The sequence below is a fragment of the Chiloscyllium punctatum genome, chromosome 10 (genome assembly GCF_047496795.1).
Source record: "Chiloscyllium punctatum isolate Juve2018m chromosome 10, sChiPun1.3, whole genome shotgun sequence".
NCBI classification, from domain to species: domain Eukaryota; kingdom Metazoa; phylum Chordata; class Chondrichthyes; order Orectolobiformes; family Hemiscylliidae; genus Chiloscyllium; species Chiloscyllium punctatum.
Genome location: NC_092748.1, coordinates 87,471,104 through 87,490,050, shown reverse-complemented (window position 1 = coordinate 87,490,050; position 18,947 = coordinate 87,471,104). Strand labels below are relative to the sequence as shown.

The 18,947-nt window shown below is 41.4% G+C and overlaps 1 protein-coding gene across 1 annotated transcript in view; it reads left to right on the top strand.

Moving 5' to 3' along the window:
• Positions 1 to 18,947, top strand: part of LOC140482363 (low-density lipoprotein receptor-related protein 1-like) — a 1,932,271-nt gene that overhangs the window by 1,383,475 nt on the left and 529,849 nt on the right. Inside the window, exon 33 of the mRNA XM_072579726.1 lies at positions 13,850 to 13,990. Coding sequence (XP_072435827.1) covers positions 13,850 to 13,990 — 141 coding nt within the window. The remainder of the gene's footprint in view (positions 1 to 13,849; positions 13,991 to 18,947) is intronic.

Genomic DNA, 18,947 nt, shown 5'->3' with positions numbered 1-18,947 from the left:
TGGAGGGAAACCTGCAGATGGTGGTGTTCCCATATATTTGTTGTCCTTGTCCTTCTAGATAGTAATGATTGTAAGTTTGGAAGCTGCTGTCTCAGAATACTCGAAGAATTTTTGCAGTGCATCTTGTAGATCGAACACCGTGATGTTCCAGGGTGTTAGTAATGGAGGGATTAAATATTTGAATGATTGAATATGATGCAAATCCAGCAGGATACTCTGACTTGGCTGGTGTCAAGTTTCTTGAATGTTGTTGGAACTGTGTTCATGCAAGTGGGGAGTATTGGATCACATTTCTGATGTGTGATTTTGATAGAAGACAGGCTTTGAGAACTCAAGAGGAAAGTTAGTCACTGCACGACTCTCCTTCAAACTGCATTTGCAGTCTCAGTATTTGTATCGTTAGTCCATTTAGTTTCTGCTGAATGGTAATTCCCTAGATAGTGGAAAATTCATTGATGGTAATATCATTGAATATCAAAAAGAGAGAGTTAGATCCTTTCTTGTTGGAGATGAGCAATGCCTGGTACTTATGTGGCATGAGTGCTGGGGCCCTCTTGTGGTGCAGAGGTAGTGTCCCTACCCTTGAGCTGAAACACCTTGGTTTAAGTCCAACTGCCACAGGGATATATAATAATATCTTGGAATAGGTTGATTTGGAAAATGAGGCTGAATAAAAAATTTATACATTGAAGCTGGAGCCTTCTTGAGGTGTAGTGGTAATGTCCCTGCCCTGGACCAGGGAGGCCTGGGTTCAAGACTCACCTGCTCTAGAGGTATGCAGTAACATCTTTGAACCGGTTGATTAGGAAAAAAAACTGGGGTCTCTCTTGTGGGAGTGGTAGTGTTTCTGCTTCTGGACTAGAGCGGCATGGGTTCAAATCCCAAGTCCTCCTGAGGTAAGTAATTACATCTCTGAGCAAGTTTATTAGAGGAAAAAGAATATGTGCTTTGAATCAAAGAGTTATACAGCACAGAAACAGGCCCTTTGGTGCAACTGGTTCATGCTGATCAGATATCTTAAACTAGTCCCATTTGCCAGCATTTGATCTATATCCCTCTAAACCTTTCCTGTTCATGTATCCATCCAGATGCTTCTTAAAACAAGACCACCTGCACCATCTCCTTTAGCAACTCATATAGAGAAACTGACAGGGCTCATGACCAGTGGTAGTGTCCCCACTAGAATAGGAGGGACTTGTTCCTCATGTATGCAATAGAACCTCTGAATAGGTTGACTAAAAATACTATATTCTGAAATTGAGAGGAATCTTGTGGCACAGTGATAGTGTCCTATTTCTGATCCAGTAGGACCAGGTTCATGTCCCACCTGCTCCAAGGGTGTGTAATAGCATTTCTGTACAGATTGATTAAGAAAGGTATCTATACTTTGAAACTTCTGCTCATGATACAGTGGTAGTGTCCCTGTCTCTAGGCCAGAAGACCTGGGTTAAGTCCTACCTGGACTGAAAATGTTTCATAATACGCCTGAAATTTGTATACTTTGAAACTAGGGGCTCTTGTGCCACAGCGCTGTCCCTACTCTGTGCCAGGAGGTCCAGCCTTAACTCCCACCTGCTCCAGATATGGTTGTGTCATATGGCTGAACAAATTGATTAAAACACTTATACTTTGAAATAAGCTGTTCTTAAAGCAAAGCAGTACTGTCCATATCTCTGAATCTAGAAACCTAAGATCAAGGGTCTCATCTGCTTTAGAGGTGTTTAATAACATGCTGAACTGGTTGTTTTGATGCTTTGAAACTATAGGGCTCTTGTGCTGTGAGAGTGTTCCTACCTCTGAGCCAGAAAGCCTGGGTTCAAGTCCCACCTACTCCACAGATATGCCGTAACGTGTTTGAACAGGGTTGATTAATAATATCTGCACTATGAAGCCAGATACTTCAGGAACAGGAGTGCTTCCCCCAGCTCCATTTTAAAACGCATGGCCTGCTGTTAGTATGGATTAAAAATCTCAATCTCCCCTCTATATCCTCCCTATACCCTCTGACTAATCCTGTCCACAAGAAGCCTCCTTCCCTCCTCCCTGTTTGTTCCTTCATGCTAATATGTCATCTCCCAACCCTTTTACGTACATGTATAAAGGCTTTCACCAGCAGAGCCTATTGGGTTCCACACTGGTGACTTGCCTAAGGATATGTCCACAGCTTGCTAGTTTAATATTAACGGGGCTCTTGGAACAATGTTGGGTGTATCAGTATTAAGCCTGTCCATTTCAGCACAGGGATTATTCCCTGTACCTTGTCTACACTTGATTTTGGTGCAAATTAGTTTTAATCCCTAAATACAGTCTTAGTTAGAATACCACTTTGCTTTAAAGCACTTTTCTGAGGATTATAGAACGAATTGGATGCACCTTAAATTAGGAACTTTCTTTTTTAGGGGCGGCATGGTAGCTCAGTAGTTAGCACTGCTGCCTCACAGCAGCAGAGTCCCAGGTTCAATTCCCACCTGAGGCGACTGTCTGAGTGGAGTTTGTACATTCACCCCGTGTCTGCGTGGGTTTCCTCTGGATGCTCCGGTTTCCTCCCACAGTCCAGAGATGTGCAGGTCAGGTGAATTGGCCATGCCAAATTGTCCATAGTGTTAGGTAAATTAGTCAGAGGGAAATGGGTCTAGGTGGGTTACTTTTCAGAGGGTCAGTGTGGACTGGTTGGGCCGAAGGGCCTGTTTCCACACTGTAGGGAATCTAATTCATAGCAGTGACATGACTCAATTCAGTGCAAAGGCTATTCTCCAGTTTTTAAAAAAGAATTGCATAAAGTATTGAAGGAATTCATTAGTAGTTTTCCTTCTTAGCGACCGTGACCTTCTTGATTTATAAGCCAGAAGTCAGAAGGTAAGACCTATAAAATGAGTAATGGAGTTGTTATCAGGAAATGACAAGTCTGTTCTGAGGTGAAATTCACTTCACCATCTTTTTGGCTGATGCCTCCAGGAGGCACTATGGTTAGAAAGGAGGTTCCATGCTCAAGACTTGTCATTTTTTCAAACGATTCCTTTATTTATCTAAGATTATTCTCATTATCATATTGACTAATAGAGTCTTTATTGAACTTGCAGTTAAATGTTTTTAAATATAGATTTTTCAACCTTCAGAGGAACCTTTACAACAAACTGTGCTTTGGCAATTACTGTGAAGCTTGAGAGTAGCCAAGTCTTATTTACATTTGAATAACATTAGTGCCTATTGTAGAAAATTTCTTCCAGCAGATCTAAGGACCTCAGGGAAAACAAAATAATATACATTAACTTTCAATATTAATTTATTTGGTCTTAGACCAAATTGTTTAAAATGGCTGTTATTCATTCTGTTTTATCCCATAAAATGAATCTTAATGGATAGGAAGGTGGTTCAAATTTGTTTGCGAACTGATGATGAATATGTATTTCTGAGAACTGTTAGAGTCACCAGAAGTACTCTACAGCTAAATATAGAAATATCAAATATTGTTGCAAAAGGATACATTTTATTGAAACTTTTACTTTGCACTCCAGGACCATTCACAGGAAATATCAAAGTGCAAGGAAACCAATGCTTATAATGTATGAGAAGAAAATGCTGATTGGTTATCAAGAAGCCTCTGATTGGTAGAGGCATTGATGATGAGAATTAGAATCATAGAGTCATCAAACTGTACAAAATGGAAACAGACCCTTCAGACCATTTCATCCATGCCAACCAGATTTCCTAAATTAATCAGGTCTCATTTGCCAGCATTTGGCCCATATCCCTCTTAACCCTTGCTATTCATATACCCATCAGATGCATTTTAAATGTTGTAATTGCACCAGCCTCCACCACTTCCTCTGGCAGATCCTTCCATACATGCACCACCCCTTGCTTGTAAAGTTGCCCCTTACATCCTTTTTAAATCTTTCCTCTCTCACCTTAAACCTATGCCCTCTAGTTTAGGACTCTGCTGCCCAGGATTACTATGGGAAGCGAGGGGAGAAATTGCTTTGCCTTTGGCGATGATCTTTGCATCCTCACTGTCCACCAGAGTAATGCAGATGATTGGAAGATGGCAAATGTTATTCCCTTGTCCAGGAAAGGGAATTACAGACCAGTCAGTCTTACATCAGTAGTGGGCAAATTATTGCATTCTGAGAGACAGGATTTATGATTATTTGGAAAACATAGTTTGATTAGAGATAGTCAGCATTGCTTTGTGAGGGGCAGGTCATGCCTTACAAGCCTTATTGAATTCTTTGAGGATGTGACAAAACAGATTCATGAAAGTAGAACAATAGATGTGGTGTACTTTGATTGCAGCAATGCATTTGGTCCGATTCCCATGGCAAGCTCATTCAGAAAGTAAGGAGCATGGGATACAGGGATATTTGGCTGTCTGGATACAGAATTGGCTAGCCCATAGAAGGCAGAGGGTGGTAGTAATTGGAAAGTATTCAGCCTGGAGCTCGGTGACCAGTGAAGTTCTGGGACCTCTGCTCTTTGTGACTTTTATAAATGACTCGGATGGGGAAGTGTAAGGCTTGGTTAGTAAGTTTGCTGATCACATGAAGGTTGGTGGAATTGTGGATAGTGTGAAGGGCTGTTGTAGATTGCAACGGGCCATTGACAGGATGCAGAGCTGGGCTGAGAAGTGGCAGATGGAGTTCAACCTAGAAAAATGTGAAGTAATTCATTTTGGTAGGTTGAATATGAATGTAGATTACAGTGTTAAAGGCAGGAGTCTTGGCAATGTCAAGGAATTCCATAGGTCTCTCAAAGTTGCAACCCAAGTTGATAGAATTGTTAAGAAGGCGTATGGTGTGTTGGCTTTCATCAGCAGGGGGACTGAGTTTAAGAGCCGTGAGGTTATACTGCAGCTCTATAGTGCCTCAGTTAGACATTGCTTGGAATCACCGTGACCTTGCCTTTCTGACATACCCTATCTATTTCCTGGTACATCTTTCGCCCCTGGTCCTGGCCACTGCTGGGAGGTCTGTATATAACTCCCATTATGGTTTTTTTGCCTTTGTGGTTCCTCAACTCCAGCAACACAGACTCCATGTCATCTGACCCTATGTCATTCAGTGCCATAGATTTAATTTCATTCTTAACTAGCAAGGCAACTCCGCCCCCTCTGCCCACCTCCCTGACTTTTCGATAAGTTATAAATCCTTGGATGTTTAACTGCCAGTCCTGAACCCCCTGCGACTACGTCTCTGTGATTCCTACTACATCATAATAATTCACGATGACTTGTGCTGTTAATTCATCTACTTTGTTACGAATATTATGAGCATTCAGGTAAAGCACCTTAATGCTAATTTTTGTATCCTCATGATTTCCAACATCTCTGGCAATATGTCCTCAGTTATTCTCCCTTTTTGCTTCATTCCTAGTCTGCCTTGAACTTAAACCCTGCACATATGCTAACCTGCTGCTTATCTTTCAACTTGACTCCATGCTCCCTGTTGCATTTCCTTTCCCTTCCCGCGACTCACAAGTTTAAAGTCCCAGTGACCACCCTCCTTATCCTTTTTGCCAGAACGCTGGTTCCAGATCGGTTCAGGTGGAGACCATCCCATCAGTATCCCGGTTCTAAAACTGATGCCATTGTCCCATGAAATGGAATCCCACACCAATCTCTTAGCCACGTGTTTAGTTTCCTAATTTTCTTGTCCCTATGCCAATTAGCACGTGGCTTGCGCAGTAATCCAGAGATTATGACCCTCAAGGACCTGTTATTCAATTTCCTTCCTAACGCTTGGTACTCCCCAAACAGTTCGTCCTTCCTAGCCTTGCCTATGTTGTTAGTGCCAACGTGAACCACAACAACGGGATCTTCTCCCTCCCGCTCCAATATCCTTTCAATCCAGTTGGGAGATGTCCTGTACCCTGGCACCAACCAGGCAACACACGACAACTACTTTTTCTTCCCCACTTTTGAATGGCCTTCTGCACCATGGTGCTGCGGTCAGCTGGCTCATCCTGTCCACAGCCATTTGCCTCATCCATACAAATATCTCATACCTGTTGGACAAGGAAATATACTATGATCACAATTTATATATGATTGTTTTATTATATCACATTTGAATATGTTGAGTGCAGTCTTATGGAGGTCTGAGCAATGTGAGGCATGAATTGATTTGTGGCAGATTTGGATGAGCAGTCCAAAAAGGGCTATCTCAATGTCATGATCATCTTGCTCCCTCTTTCATGCTTTTGCAAGTGGCATGGCAAGTTTCTCACCAGGCAGTGGCAAGTTGCCAATTTTTGCTTGGTCTTATTAACACTGCAACTTGGCTCATTCATATTCAACTTCCTAGCTTTTCAAACTTGCCAAACAAACTTAATGCCGAGAAAACATGATGTAGAAATCAAAGTGAGTATTTGGCAACTTAAGCTCACCACAGTCTGTGAACAACCTCCATGTTGACCGGTACCAAACAGCATCTCAAAGCAGATCCACAGGCACTGGAATCCAGCATTTGCCAATTCGTCATGACCATCATGGCACCTGTCCTTTCCACTTGTGGACTGCTTAGGAAGAGCAGGCCTGCATTTCAGGGCACACCAGTAGGTAATGCTGAAAGACTGCAGCAGGGACACTTTGTACACTCGGACAGACAGGATGAGGCTGCATCTCAGGGCTGCAAGTTTGCTCTCTTAGCCTTTACTCACTTAGCACCTACCTGATGATCTAAACATTTACGCCTTGCCTTGCGAAGTCTGCTAAGTTGGTGCTTCAGGCAACTAAAGCTAAAGACTATCATGTTGCCATATTGACATTTTTTTGTGCAGATGCACAGGCAAGCTGCTTATATGCTTGTCAGTTGGAATCTGTTGGGGGAAAATAGTAATGGGCACATGTTAATGTTCAGCACACCAAGACATTATTCTAGTACCTCAAGCATATGCCAGTAGCTCTCAAAAATGGCCAGACACAATTGATGTGGATCATTTGACAGAACTGATGTGTGGTAATATGGAGTGAGAATTTTTCATGAGGAACATGAAGTAGTTAATGAGGTGCATTTGGCAAGATACCATAAAAAAGTTTGCTGGGTTTTGTAGTGAGTATAACTCCAAACAACATGTCGAGGCTCAGACCGAGCCAAACTCACTTCAGATTCTGCTGGATGGTCTGTTCCCTTGAAACAATGTTTAGATGTACAATACATTTTATTTGTGTTTAAGTTACAGATTATTTATGCTCTAGACTTTGCCATCAACTTGACTTCTTTCTCTACTTAACTGTCCCAGGAAACATGATTGATTAAATCAGCCAACTCTGGATGCGAAAAATAATTATGCTACCAAAACAAAAGTTGAACAGGAATTCTCAAATGAAACCTTCTACAGTGTAATTGGATTATTGTCACTAATATTGATGAATATATTAAAATGTTTCATGATATTACACTTTTAATATGTAATGTGATTTAACTAAATTATCCACCACAGGTGTAGAATATATAATTGTAATTACAGAATATGTAATTTCTTCAATAACAAGTATCACCAATAGAGGAAACATTGATTTTATAGTGATTGTGTACAAGCAAATTATCAACCTTTTTTTGCATTTTGAAGTGAAGTGACAACATTATATTTTTAAAAATGCTCAATTGGAACATATTACGAATGTAAATTTCTTTGTTATTTGCTTGTCATTAATTTTGTGTTTGCTACAGAGACTGTTGTAATAAGTAATGACATTCTATTGTCCAACAAGATGCTTTGTATGGTATCTTTATACCAGATAGAATATAATCCAGCAGCAGATATATTTGTTTGTTTCTTGTCAGAATGTAATTAATAACAGTTGCTCTTCCATCCCAAAGTTTTACCAGATGCAAACAATCTGGTATATTAGATCATTATATATTTGTTTTCATTTATTAATTACTTATAATGAATGATTTATCTTCCAAATAATCACTCATTTATTTCTACTAAAGCTTTTCAAAAGTATTGATTGAACAGTGCTTTCCTATTGAGTCATTTGCATTAACTGATACATCATGGTATTCACTTTACAAATGATATCAATCATAGACGATCATCTTCAAAACCAGAATCACATTTTGGATTGGCATGTCGTTTATATACTATTTGAAAAATGTAAATGAGAAAATAATCAAATTCTTAAAATATTCTATGATAAAAATGGTGGGGCTTTGTTCTTAATAAGTTGTCAGACCTTTTAATTGTCCTTTTTGATCCACTATATACCATTAACATTAAGACAGAAATGAAGGTGGGCAATTTGCCCAGTACTAATGACACAGCAATTTTCTCTAAGTAGTCATATAATAAAACCATAAATAGAAACTAATGGCCCATCAAAAATTGGTTTCTTGCTCATAATTTTACACAAAGAGCATTTAATGGTATAGCAGTTTAGTGACACTGTCCAATTTATGTTTCCCAGTGCTCATCTTCATTTAATAGTAATTGTCCAATTAATATGAGTACCACAATCCAAGACTGCCCTGTAGACGAAGGATAAGTACCAAATCACGGTGGAAAGTACTAGTCCTGCTGGAGATGAGGTAGGAGGCAGAAAAAACACTTGATTCAGTAGGTTGGTGTCATGCCTAATTCCTGAAAACTCCATCAGAATTAAGTTCTGGTCAGGAATGTCAATAGGCTAACCATTCTATTTCACTACTAACTAAGTGGCTATTTAACAACCACATAAATACCTCCATCCCCTTTTGCATCGCCATTAATGGGCTTTGCATGTAAATTATTCCATTGGACACAGATGATTTGCTGGTGGTGGTTAATAGATGAAAATAAATACCATGGGTGATTTGGTGATGGAGAAAAGCAAATTCAGTTATGTGTGAGAGCACTTCTAGATACCAATAAAAAAAGGTTCAACTCTCCACTGCTGATGTTAATGCAGCTACAAGTAGGTCTACTGACAAACAGTCCCTCCACAAATGGGATTAAAAAGAATGTGGGATGCTTTTTAACTTTCTGGAGGTCCAGGAGATTTTGTGGACAGAGGGTTAGTTCAATCAAAGGCACTCAGTGCTTGATTAAAGGCAGACACATAAGGCAGGGGTGTGGCCATTGGGAACCATTGCAGTTCCTGAGGAGTAGGGTGCTGCTAGGAAAGGATTGCCAGGATTATTGTGAGCAAGTCAGGATGGTTTGTGGCTTGAAGGTAAACCTGCAGGTAATGGTGTCTCATGAATCTACCGCCTTGTCCTTCTAGTTGGTAAAGGTGCTGTCAAAACAACATTCGTGAGCTACGGGCTATCCAGGCAGCTGCCTTATACACTTTCATCTCATGATAATACGAGGTGACACAATAATTTGAAAGAGACTGTAAAATGAACTGAATTTTCGCTACAGGATCAGAAATATTGTCAACTGTCCAGAAGTTCTCTAAACTGTCATAAGAAAGTGCATAGATACACATTCTTGTGCCCAAACGTTTCTAGAAAGTACCACCCTATACACAAATCAAGGTGAGATCTTACCCCACAAGTTGAGCAAAATCTGTTCTGTCCTGCAAAACCTCACCAGTAGCATTTGCTGTTAGATTATCTTGCAGCAAGGTTTCAGCTCAGAGGAGGAGGAAAAGGAGAATTTGAAAAAAGAGCAAGAAAATGTGCTAACAGCTGATATCCAGCAAGAATTCACTGGCTGGACTGGAATTTAAGCATACCCCTGGCCTGCTTCTGCACACACTGCCAATCCCTCCCAACAGCAGCCCAGACATGGTATGTGGCACTGCCAAGTATAGGAATTTCTGGCCTCCTGTCAGTACCTGTTAGGAGGGATAGCTGCCATTGGGAATCTGATTCCACATGAAGGTCTTCTTAACTGCCCATTGGGCAGAAGATGTGGCCAGCATTCCTTGTGAGTGTCAGCATGAGTGTCTCCCTGCTTTTTCAGTCAACATGTGAGACACCCATGCAAAGGACAATGCAGAAGCATTCAAAACAGTCTCTAGCCAGACATTCTGAGTAGACAATCCATCTCAGATCCTCCTCATGTCTGTTGGCATCTCAGATGCTGGTCTTTAGCCAATTTCATTCGCTCAACATGACATCAAGAAACCTAATTGCCTTTGTGAGGTTGCTGCATTTATATAGGGTGGGAGATCATGTTGGAGGAGTGGAAGCAACTGAAGAAGTAAGTGACCTGGCTCACATAGATATGGCAGGGAAGGTGACTATGTCTCTATGTCAACAGCACAAGAAGATACAGCAGAGGCTGTGCATGGAGAAGGGGTGCTCTGCACAATGCTATCCACCTGTCTGAAGCTAAGGTCATTCATGCTCCTTGATGGTGACTGAGAGCTGTTTGGCAGGCCCTAGCTAATGCAGCCAGCATTCATGCCCATCAGGTACCTGCTGTATCCGATCAAGTTCTTCATCTGAGTTATCTGCAGCAGAACCTGTCTATATCCTTATTCTCTGGTGAAATATCAAATAATCCTAGCTTTGTCTCTGTGGGTGACATGGTAGCTCAGTAGTTAGCACTGCTTCTTTATAGCACCAGGGACCTGGGTTTGATTCCATCTTCTGGCAACTGTCCGTGTAGATTCTACACATTCTCACTTTCTCTGTGTGGTTTTCCTCCGGGTGCTCCGGTTTCCTCTCACAGTCCAGAGATGTGCAGATTACATTGATTGGTCATGCTACATTGCCCATCATCTCCCGGATGAGTAAGTTAGGTGGATTAGCCATAGGAAATGTTAGGTTACAAAAGTGGGGTGGGTCTGGGTGGGATACTCTTCAGAGGATAGGACTTGATGGGCCGAATGACCTATTTCCACATTGTAGGGATTCGATAATTTTGAATGTAACTCACCAGTTCATGTTGATTTACCTCAATTTATGGGGCCGATGAGTTCTGTTGCCTGGATGGCTGGTGTAGAATGCAGAGTGAAATCGATAGCATGGGATCAATTCCCATACTGGTTGAGGTCACTATGAAGAAGTACTCTTCTCAATGTTTCCCTTCACTTGAGGCATAGTGAACTTCAAGTCTGTCCCTAATGAGAGGATAACCCTGTGGGCCTCTAGGATTATGGTGACTTTGCCTTTATTCCAATTATACGCTTACCTCCAAGGTAATACAGCAGGCTAATACAACTGGCCAATAGCTGAAATGGAAGTTGCACATTTCAGATTAAAGCTGCACTGTTTTGTTGGGCTGTTGGGATTGGAAAAGTGACTGTACTTAGGTATTTGAAAGCAGTAAATCAGAAGGGGCAAATTCGAGTGAGGGAAGAAATCCATAGCAAAAAACTCCACAGCCACAGCATGAGCAGCTTGCCTCTTGTGCCACATAGCAAGACAAGGTGAGAAGGCCCACCGTCATTCTCATTGACTCTGGTTGCTCTGGATTCATTCACAATCAACAGCCAACAGCTGCTATCTCCACTCAGATGTTCTAGTCCCATGCTGGTTCTGGTCTTCCTTCTGTCCTACATGACAGAAACTAAATGCCAGTGGTAGTGTGGTATTTTCTTTGTCCAATGTGTATTCTGTAGTTGAATAGCTAGTGCTATGTGGAGGCAGTAGGAGGTGAATGTGTGACTGGCAACATTGGCGAATGTGTGTGAAGATGAGCGGAAGTATCTGGATGTTAGACTTGAATTCTGATTGCCAAGGAGCTAGTTAGGTGGGTGATAGAAACATCGAACAGCATGAAAGATTGGTTGTGTGGTAAGCAGGAGATGTGTGATGATATACACAGTGCTTTGGGGTCAGTCAGCAGGAATTGACCTCTTTGCCCATCTGATCCCATTTCAATTGGAGGGTGATCCGTGCAGGCTTTCTAAATGCAATGTAGACCAGGAATTTCAATTCTGTGCTGGGAACATAGTTGCCAATCTACTTTCAAATCCCAAATCCAAGCAGTATGCTCTTAGCACATGCAATCAATTTTTAAAGGTACAGGCTAATTATTGGAAGGAACCAAGCTCCTCTCCCAATTCTGAGCCAGCAGAGCCTTGATCAGTGATGGATCAGTGACCCCACTGATCAAGGTGTGAGCTGTTGGTTTGTAAAGGAGAAAGAGAGGGCATTACACCAATATGAAGTTACCCTCAAAGGAAGATGTCAGTTTTTAACATAGAAAATTTAAAGTGACTGTAATAGCATCAATTCAACTCCAAATTCTCTTGAATTTGATGAAATGTTTCCTCTACTGCACGTCTTGTCTGGAGAAGAGGAGATATTGGAATAGTGGAAATATTTGTAATCCAGAGCTGAGGCTAATGCTCTTACAGCAGCTGCTGGACTTTAAATTTAATGAATAAATCTGGAATTGAAAGCTGATCTCACTTACTATGACATCAAACTATTGTCAATCACTATAAAAACCCATCTGGTTCATTAATATCCTTGAGAGAACAATTTTGCTCATCCTTACTTGGTCTGACCTCAGTGTGATTCCAGACTCATCATAATGCTGTTTAATGTCCTCCGAAATACTCCAAACAAGCCACTCAGTTCAAAATTAAAGATGGGCACAAATGCTGACACTGCCCACATCCCATAAAAGAATGAATTAAAATAATATCATATGAAGATTTTGTCTTTTGATTCATTGTTGTTCATCTGAAGAATTTGTTTGAATTTGCAATCAATACTGACAATGTCAATAATATCTAGAAGTCTAATATCTTAAAGCATTATTTCGCCATATCATAAATGTGCATATGAATGTGAAACAGTGCAGACTGAAGGAATGAAAGCCTGATTTTGCTGACTGCTGTGAGGGTTGTAAGTGTAATGAATTTGACCCAGTTCCAAGTGGCTTATGTCCACAAAACTCTCTATAATATGACACTAATTGTCTCTAAATTGGCAATCTCTTTTAGGTACTATAAGAGTAGTTGGGACAGAAAATAGAAATGTCATATTGATGCAGTAGAAGATTATCACGAGGAAGAGCAATGAACTTGATTCCATATATCACTCCATACCTGGCTGAGCAGTAGTTCATGGTGACATTGAGTCAAAAGAGTCAAAAGCTTCTTACTCTCATAATCATGAAAGGGGGAGGAAAATCTTAAAGAAAACAAATTGAAAATATAAATTTTTCAAAACTGAAGACAAAGTTTTTTTTTAATGAAGGTAAAGCAAAGAGGTAATTGCAGCACCGTTTTCCAAGCAACAAAAGAGTAATGTATGAAATTTCCCATTTTGGGAAAAAAAAAAGATTTTGCCATCAAAATCAAGTTTCCCTTTTCATCAAAGATTTAGGGCATTGCTCTGTTCTGTCATAAAAATGACCTACAAATGTGAAATTACAATAAATACAGTACAAAGAAGGAAGTGGCCTTTATGTTGCCTCAGATAAAAAAAAGTTCTTCACAATTGATTTAATTCATTTAGAGGTTTAGTTATCTGCTTAAGTGTAAACAACCTCTTTTATTGCAAATACAGTTATTGACCTCTATTAAGGTGGGAGAAAGTGAGGACTGCAGATGCTGGAGATCAGAACTGAAAAATGTGTTGCTAGAAAAGCGCAGCAGGTCAGGCAGCATCAAAGGAGCAGGAGAATCGACGTTTCGGGCATTAGCCCTTCTTCAGGAATCACCTCTGTATTGAGGTGTCTTCTGATAGTGATCCATGAAGCAAGAAACCTCTAACACCATAACTGTTGCAACAACCATACAATCTTACTGCAAAATTGTAACTTTATGAGTCAACAAAATCTGTACAAAGAATAGTTTTATCGTTCACGCTTTAATTGTGTACTATGCATAGAGTGGACACATTTGGAAATTAAAGTAATAAAATAGCTTAATGTAAAATGCATTTAGATTGAAAGTAAAATTGAAAAGAAAACAAAAATAAAACATTTCTAACAAGGAGCATCTTGCTTGTTTTTGAAGGAGACAAGCTGTGGTGGGCAGATCAAGCATCTGGATGGATTGGAATCTGCAATAAAGTGGATGGTTCAGAGCCTGTCATCATGCGGAAAAATATTGCAACTGTATTGCATATGAAAGTCTATGGGAAAGAGATGCAGCAAGGTAAGAAAAAAGCCAACAAGAAGGGCAAAGAATGGCTTTGGACGGAAGACATTTGTTTTCATTGGGATTCAATTGTCAAGTGAATTAATTCAATAAGTGATTGACATGAAAACTTAGAATGACGGAGTAAATTACTGCAGATTCTGAAATCTGTACTATAAAAAACAAATGCAGGAGATAAAAGGGGGACAGACAACATCCAAAGAAAGAGAGCAACCTACCATGTTGCATCTTGATGACTTCGTCAGAACAGAAGTGTGGAGGGGGCAGCATTTATGCTCTATTTGGGGGGGGAGGGGGAGGTGCTATGTGGAGGTGATAGAGTGCTGGTGGAGAAAATATGTTGTTAGTTCAGATTAAGTGAATGGAATGTGAGAATGGCAGAACAATTGTGTGTCTAACTGACCAGACAGTCCCACTAGGGTGGAGGGAGGGAAGGAGGATATGGTGACAGAGAATGTAACAAGTAAAGCCAAGGGAAGAAATGGGAGTTGATTCAAAATTTAAAGGTTTTGAGCTCAATATTGGGTCCAAAAGGCTGCAAAGTGTCTAGTCTGGAGATGGGATGTTGTTCCTCCAGTTTGCACTGTGATTCACTGGAACACTGCAGCATGCCGTGGACAGACATGGCATACGAGCAGGATGCTGTGTTAAAATGACCAGCTATAGGAAGGTTGATCTTATGCTTGCACACAGACCGGGGGTATTCTGCAAAGCTGTCATCCAGTCTACATTTGGCTTTTCCAATTTAGAATAGGCCATATTAGGTACAGTGAATACAATATAAAAGGTTGGAGGAGGTACAGGTGAAATGCTGCTTCACTTGGAAAGACTGTTTACGTCCTTGGATGGTGAACAGGGAGGAGGTGAATGGGCAGGTGCAGTTACATGGGAAAGTGCAGTGGAAAACAGAGTTGGTATTGATGGTCGTGGAATGCTGTGCCTGAAGTCAACAAAGTATAAACAAGAATTATTTTATGGTGGTCATGACTGGGCAAAAATAAACCAGTTACTCTATCATCAATAATAGGGTATGCTATCAGTAATTCCCCCTATTTCTATTCATTTAAAGAGAACAAAGAAAATGTAGAGTCAGTAAAAATAGACTGTAAGTTTACTGAGAACAACAAATCAGTGAAAATTAAACAGATATATCAAAATATGCTGTATATAAACATAAGGAAGAATTTTCAAAAAGGTTGTCATAAATTTTTAAATCACTGGACAAATCTACTTTAATTTTTCAAGGATGTAATTCCTAAAGTTGACAAAGAAGGGTATATGGATGTGGTTTACTTGGACTTTCAGAAGGCTTTCAATACTGTTCTACATAAGAGATTAACATGAAAAACTAAAGCACATGGGATTGAGGGAAATTTACTGACGTGGATTGAAAATTGAGTCAGCAGACAGGAAACAAAGTTTGAAAACTTGGTTGGCAGACAGGGAACAAAGTTTAGGAATAAATGGGTCTTTTTTTGACTAGCAGCAGTGACTCTTGGGGTACCAAAGGCATCAGTGCTAGGACTCCAACTATTAACAGTATATTTTCACAATTTGGATGTGGAAACTAATGTAATACTGCCAAGTTTGCAAATCACAGAAAGTGGGGTGGGAAGGTGAACTGGGAGGATGATGCAGAAATGATGTCAGTGTGATTTGGTCACATTGAGTGATTGTGCAAATGAATGGAGGATGATGTATATTGTGGATAAATGTGAGATTATCCAATTTGGTAGCAAGCAAAAGGATATAGATTATTATCTGAATGGTGATAGATTGGGAAAAGGGAAGGTACAATGACACCTGGTTAGCCTTGTACACCAGTCATTGAAGGTAAGCATGCAAGTGCAGCAGGCAGTGAAGAAAGCAACTGTTGGTCTTCAAAGCAAGAGGACTCAAGCATAGGAGCAGAGATGTTTTGCTGCAAAAGTACAGACCACACCTAGATATTGTGTGCCATTTTGGTGTCTGTTTCTAAGGAAGGATGTTCTGGCTATGGAGGCAGTGTAACAACGGTTTATTAGACTGTTGCCTGCCATAGCAGGATTGACGTATAGAGCAATTAAAATTGTATTCACTGAGGTTTAGAAGAATGAGGAGAATAAAATAAAACTCCATATAATTCCAACAGGAATAGGCAAGAAGGATGTTCCCAATATTCTGGGAATCCAGAACCAAAGGTCACAGTCTAAAGGTAAGTCACAGGCCAAAGGAAAGATTTCTTCACACAGAGAGTAATGAGCCCATTGAATTTTTTTGCCACAGAGAATGGTTGAGACCATAACATTGATTTTTTTCAGGAAGGTTAGATATGGTTCTTAGGGCTAAAGAGATCAAAGAGTACAAGGAGAAAATGTGACCTAAGTATTGGATTGGATGATCACCCATGATCATATTGAATGTTATGGCAGAGTGGAAGGACTGAATTACTGCTCCTATCCTCTATGTTTCTGTATATCTAAATTGTTAACTCATTGAACTTTCATTCCCTCAAAGGTTATTGACATGAAAATTTAACTCTGTTTCTCTCTTCATCTACTGCCTGACATGTTAAGTATTGTTTCAACATTTATCATTGTTAAGTCATGGAGTTTATTTTATCTAAACTTAATAGTTTTAAATATGCTCTGCATTATAAAGAAGATGAGAAATTATAAAATCTTTAGAGGAGGAAACATGAATGATCCCTGCTGTGTTCTGTAGTAGGGCCCTGGTATTTGTACATTCTCATTCCATCTAGTCTTGTAGTTAGGTGTTTACCTTCTTTGCAAACTGAAATTAGGATTTTTTTTCCTCCATGGTATTTAGAAATGTAAAATAAAGTAAAACTTGAACAGTCTCAACTGATACTCCCTAAAAATTTTGGGGGATATGGACCTCTAAGGATCATAAGAGAAGTACAATTTATGTGAGAATGTGGCTTTTAGGAAACCTGCTCTTTGATTGAATACTAGCAGCTAAAATAATGAAAGGCTTAATGATTTTGGAAAAGCCTGATTAATTGCACTAGTTTCAGAAGTTCTAAGTGCCATGTAAAGTCACCATAGTCCTATTGGACCAGAGTAAAAACAATAACTGCAGATGCTGGAAACCAAATAATGGGTTAGTGGTGCTGGAAGAGCACAGCAGTTCAGGCAGCATCCAACGAGCAGCGAAATCGACGTTTCGGGCAAAAGCCCTTCATCAGGAATAAAGGCAGTGAGCCTGAAGCATGGAGAGATAAGCTAGAGGAGGGTGGGGGTGGGGAGAGAGTAGCATAGAGTACAATGGGTGAGTGGGGGAGGAGATGAAGGTGATAGGTCAAGGAGGAGAGGGTGGAGTGGATAGGTGGAAAAGAAGATAGGCAGGTCGGACAAGTCAAGAAGACAGTAACTGAGCTGGAAGTTTGAAACTAGGATGAGGTGGGGGAAGGGGAAATGAGGAAGCTGTTGAAGTCCACATTGATGCCTTGGGGTTGAAGTGTTCCAAGGCGGAAGATGAGGCATTCTTCCTCCAGGCGTCTGGTGGTGAGGGAGCGGCGGTGAAGGAGGCCCAGGACCTCCATGTCCTCGGCAGAGTGGGAGGGGGAGTTGAAATGTTGGGCCACGGGGCGGTTTGGTTGATTGGTGCGGGTGTCTCGGAGATGTTCCCTAAAGCGCTCTGCTAGGAGGCGCCCAGTCTCCCCAATGTAGAGGAGACCACATCGGGAGCAACGGATACAATAAACGATATTGGTGGATGTGCAGGTGAAACTTTGATGGATGTGGAAGGCTCCTTTAGGGCCTTCGATAGAGGTGAGGGAGGAGGTGTGGGCACAGGTTTTACAGTTCCTGCGGTGGCAGGGGAAAGTGCCAGAATGGGAGGGTGGGTCGTAGGGGGGTGTGGACCTGACCAGGTAGTCACGGAGGGAACGGTCTTTGCGGAAGGCGGAAAGGGGTGGGGAGGGAAATATATCCCCCGTGGTGGGGTCTTTTTGGAGGTGGCGGAAATGTCGGCGGATGATTTGGTTTATGCGAAGGTTTGTAGCGTGGTAGGTGAGCACCAGGGGCGTTCTGTCCTTATTACGGTTGGAGGGGTGGGGTCTGAGGGCGGAGGTGCGGGATGTGGACGAGATGCATTGGAGGGCATCTTTAACCACGTGGGAAGGGAAATTGCGGTCTCTAAAGAAGGAGGCCATCTGGTGTGTCCTATGGTGGAACTGGTCCTCCTGGGAGCAGATACGGCGGAGGCGGAGAAATTGTGAATAAGGGATGGCATTTTTGCAAGAGATAGGGTGGGAAGAGGCGTAATCCAGGTAGCTATGGGAGTTGGTGGGTTTGTAAAAAATGTCAGTGTCAAGTCGGTCGTCACTAATGGAGATGGAGAGGTCCAGGAAGGGGAGCGAGGTGTCAGAGATAGTCCAAGTAAATTTAAGGTCAGGGTGGAATGTGTTGGTGAAGTTGATGAATTGCTCAACCTCCTCGTGGGAGCACGAGGTGGCGCCAATGCACTCATCAATGTCACGGAGGAAGAGGTGGGGAGTGGTGCCGGTGTAATTACGGAAGATCAACTGTTCTACATAGCCAACAAAGAGACAGGCATAGCTGGGGCCCATACGTGTGCCCATGGCTACGCCTTTGGTCTGGAGGAAGTGGGAGGATTCAAAGGAGAAATTGTTAAGGGTGAGGACTAGTTCGGCCAAACGAATGAGAGTGTCAGTGGAAGGGTACTGTTGGGGACGTCTAGAGAGGACAAAACGGAGGGCTTAGAGGCCCTGGTCATGGCAAATGGAGGTGTAGAGGGATTGGATATCCATGGTGAAGATAAGGCGTTGGGGGCCAGGGAAACGGAAGTCTTGGAGGAGGTGGAGGGCGTGGGTGGTGTCTCGAACGTATGTGGGGAGTTCCTGGACTAGGGGGTATAGGACAGCGTCAAGGTAGGTAGAGATGAGTTCAATGGGGCAGGAGCATGCTGAGACAATGGGTCGGCCAGGGTG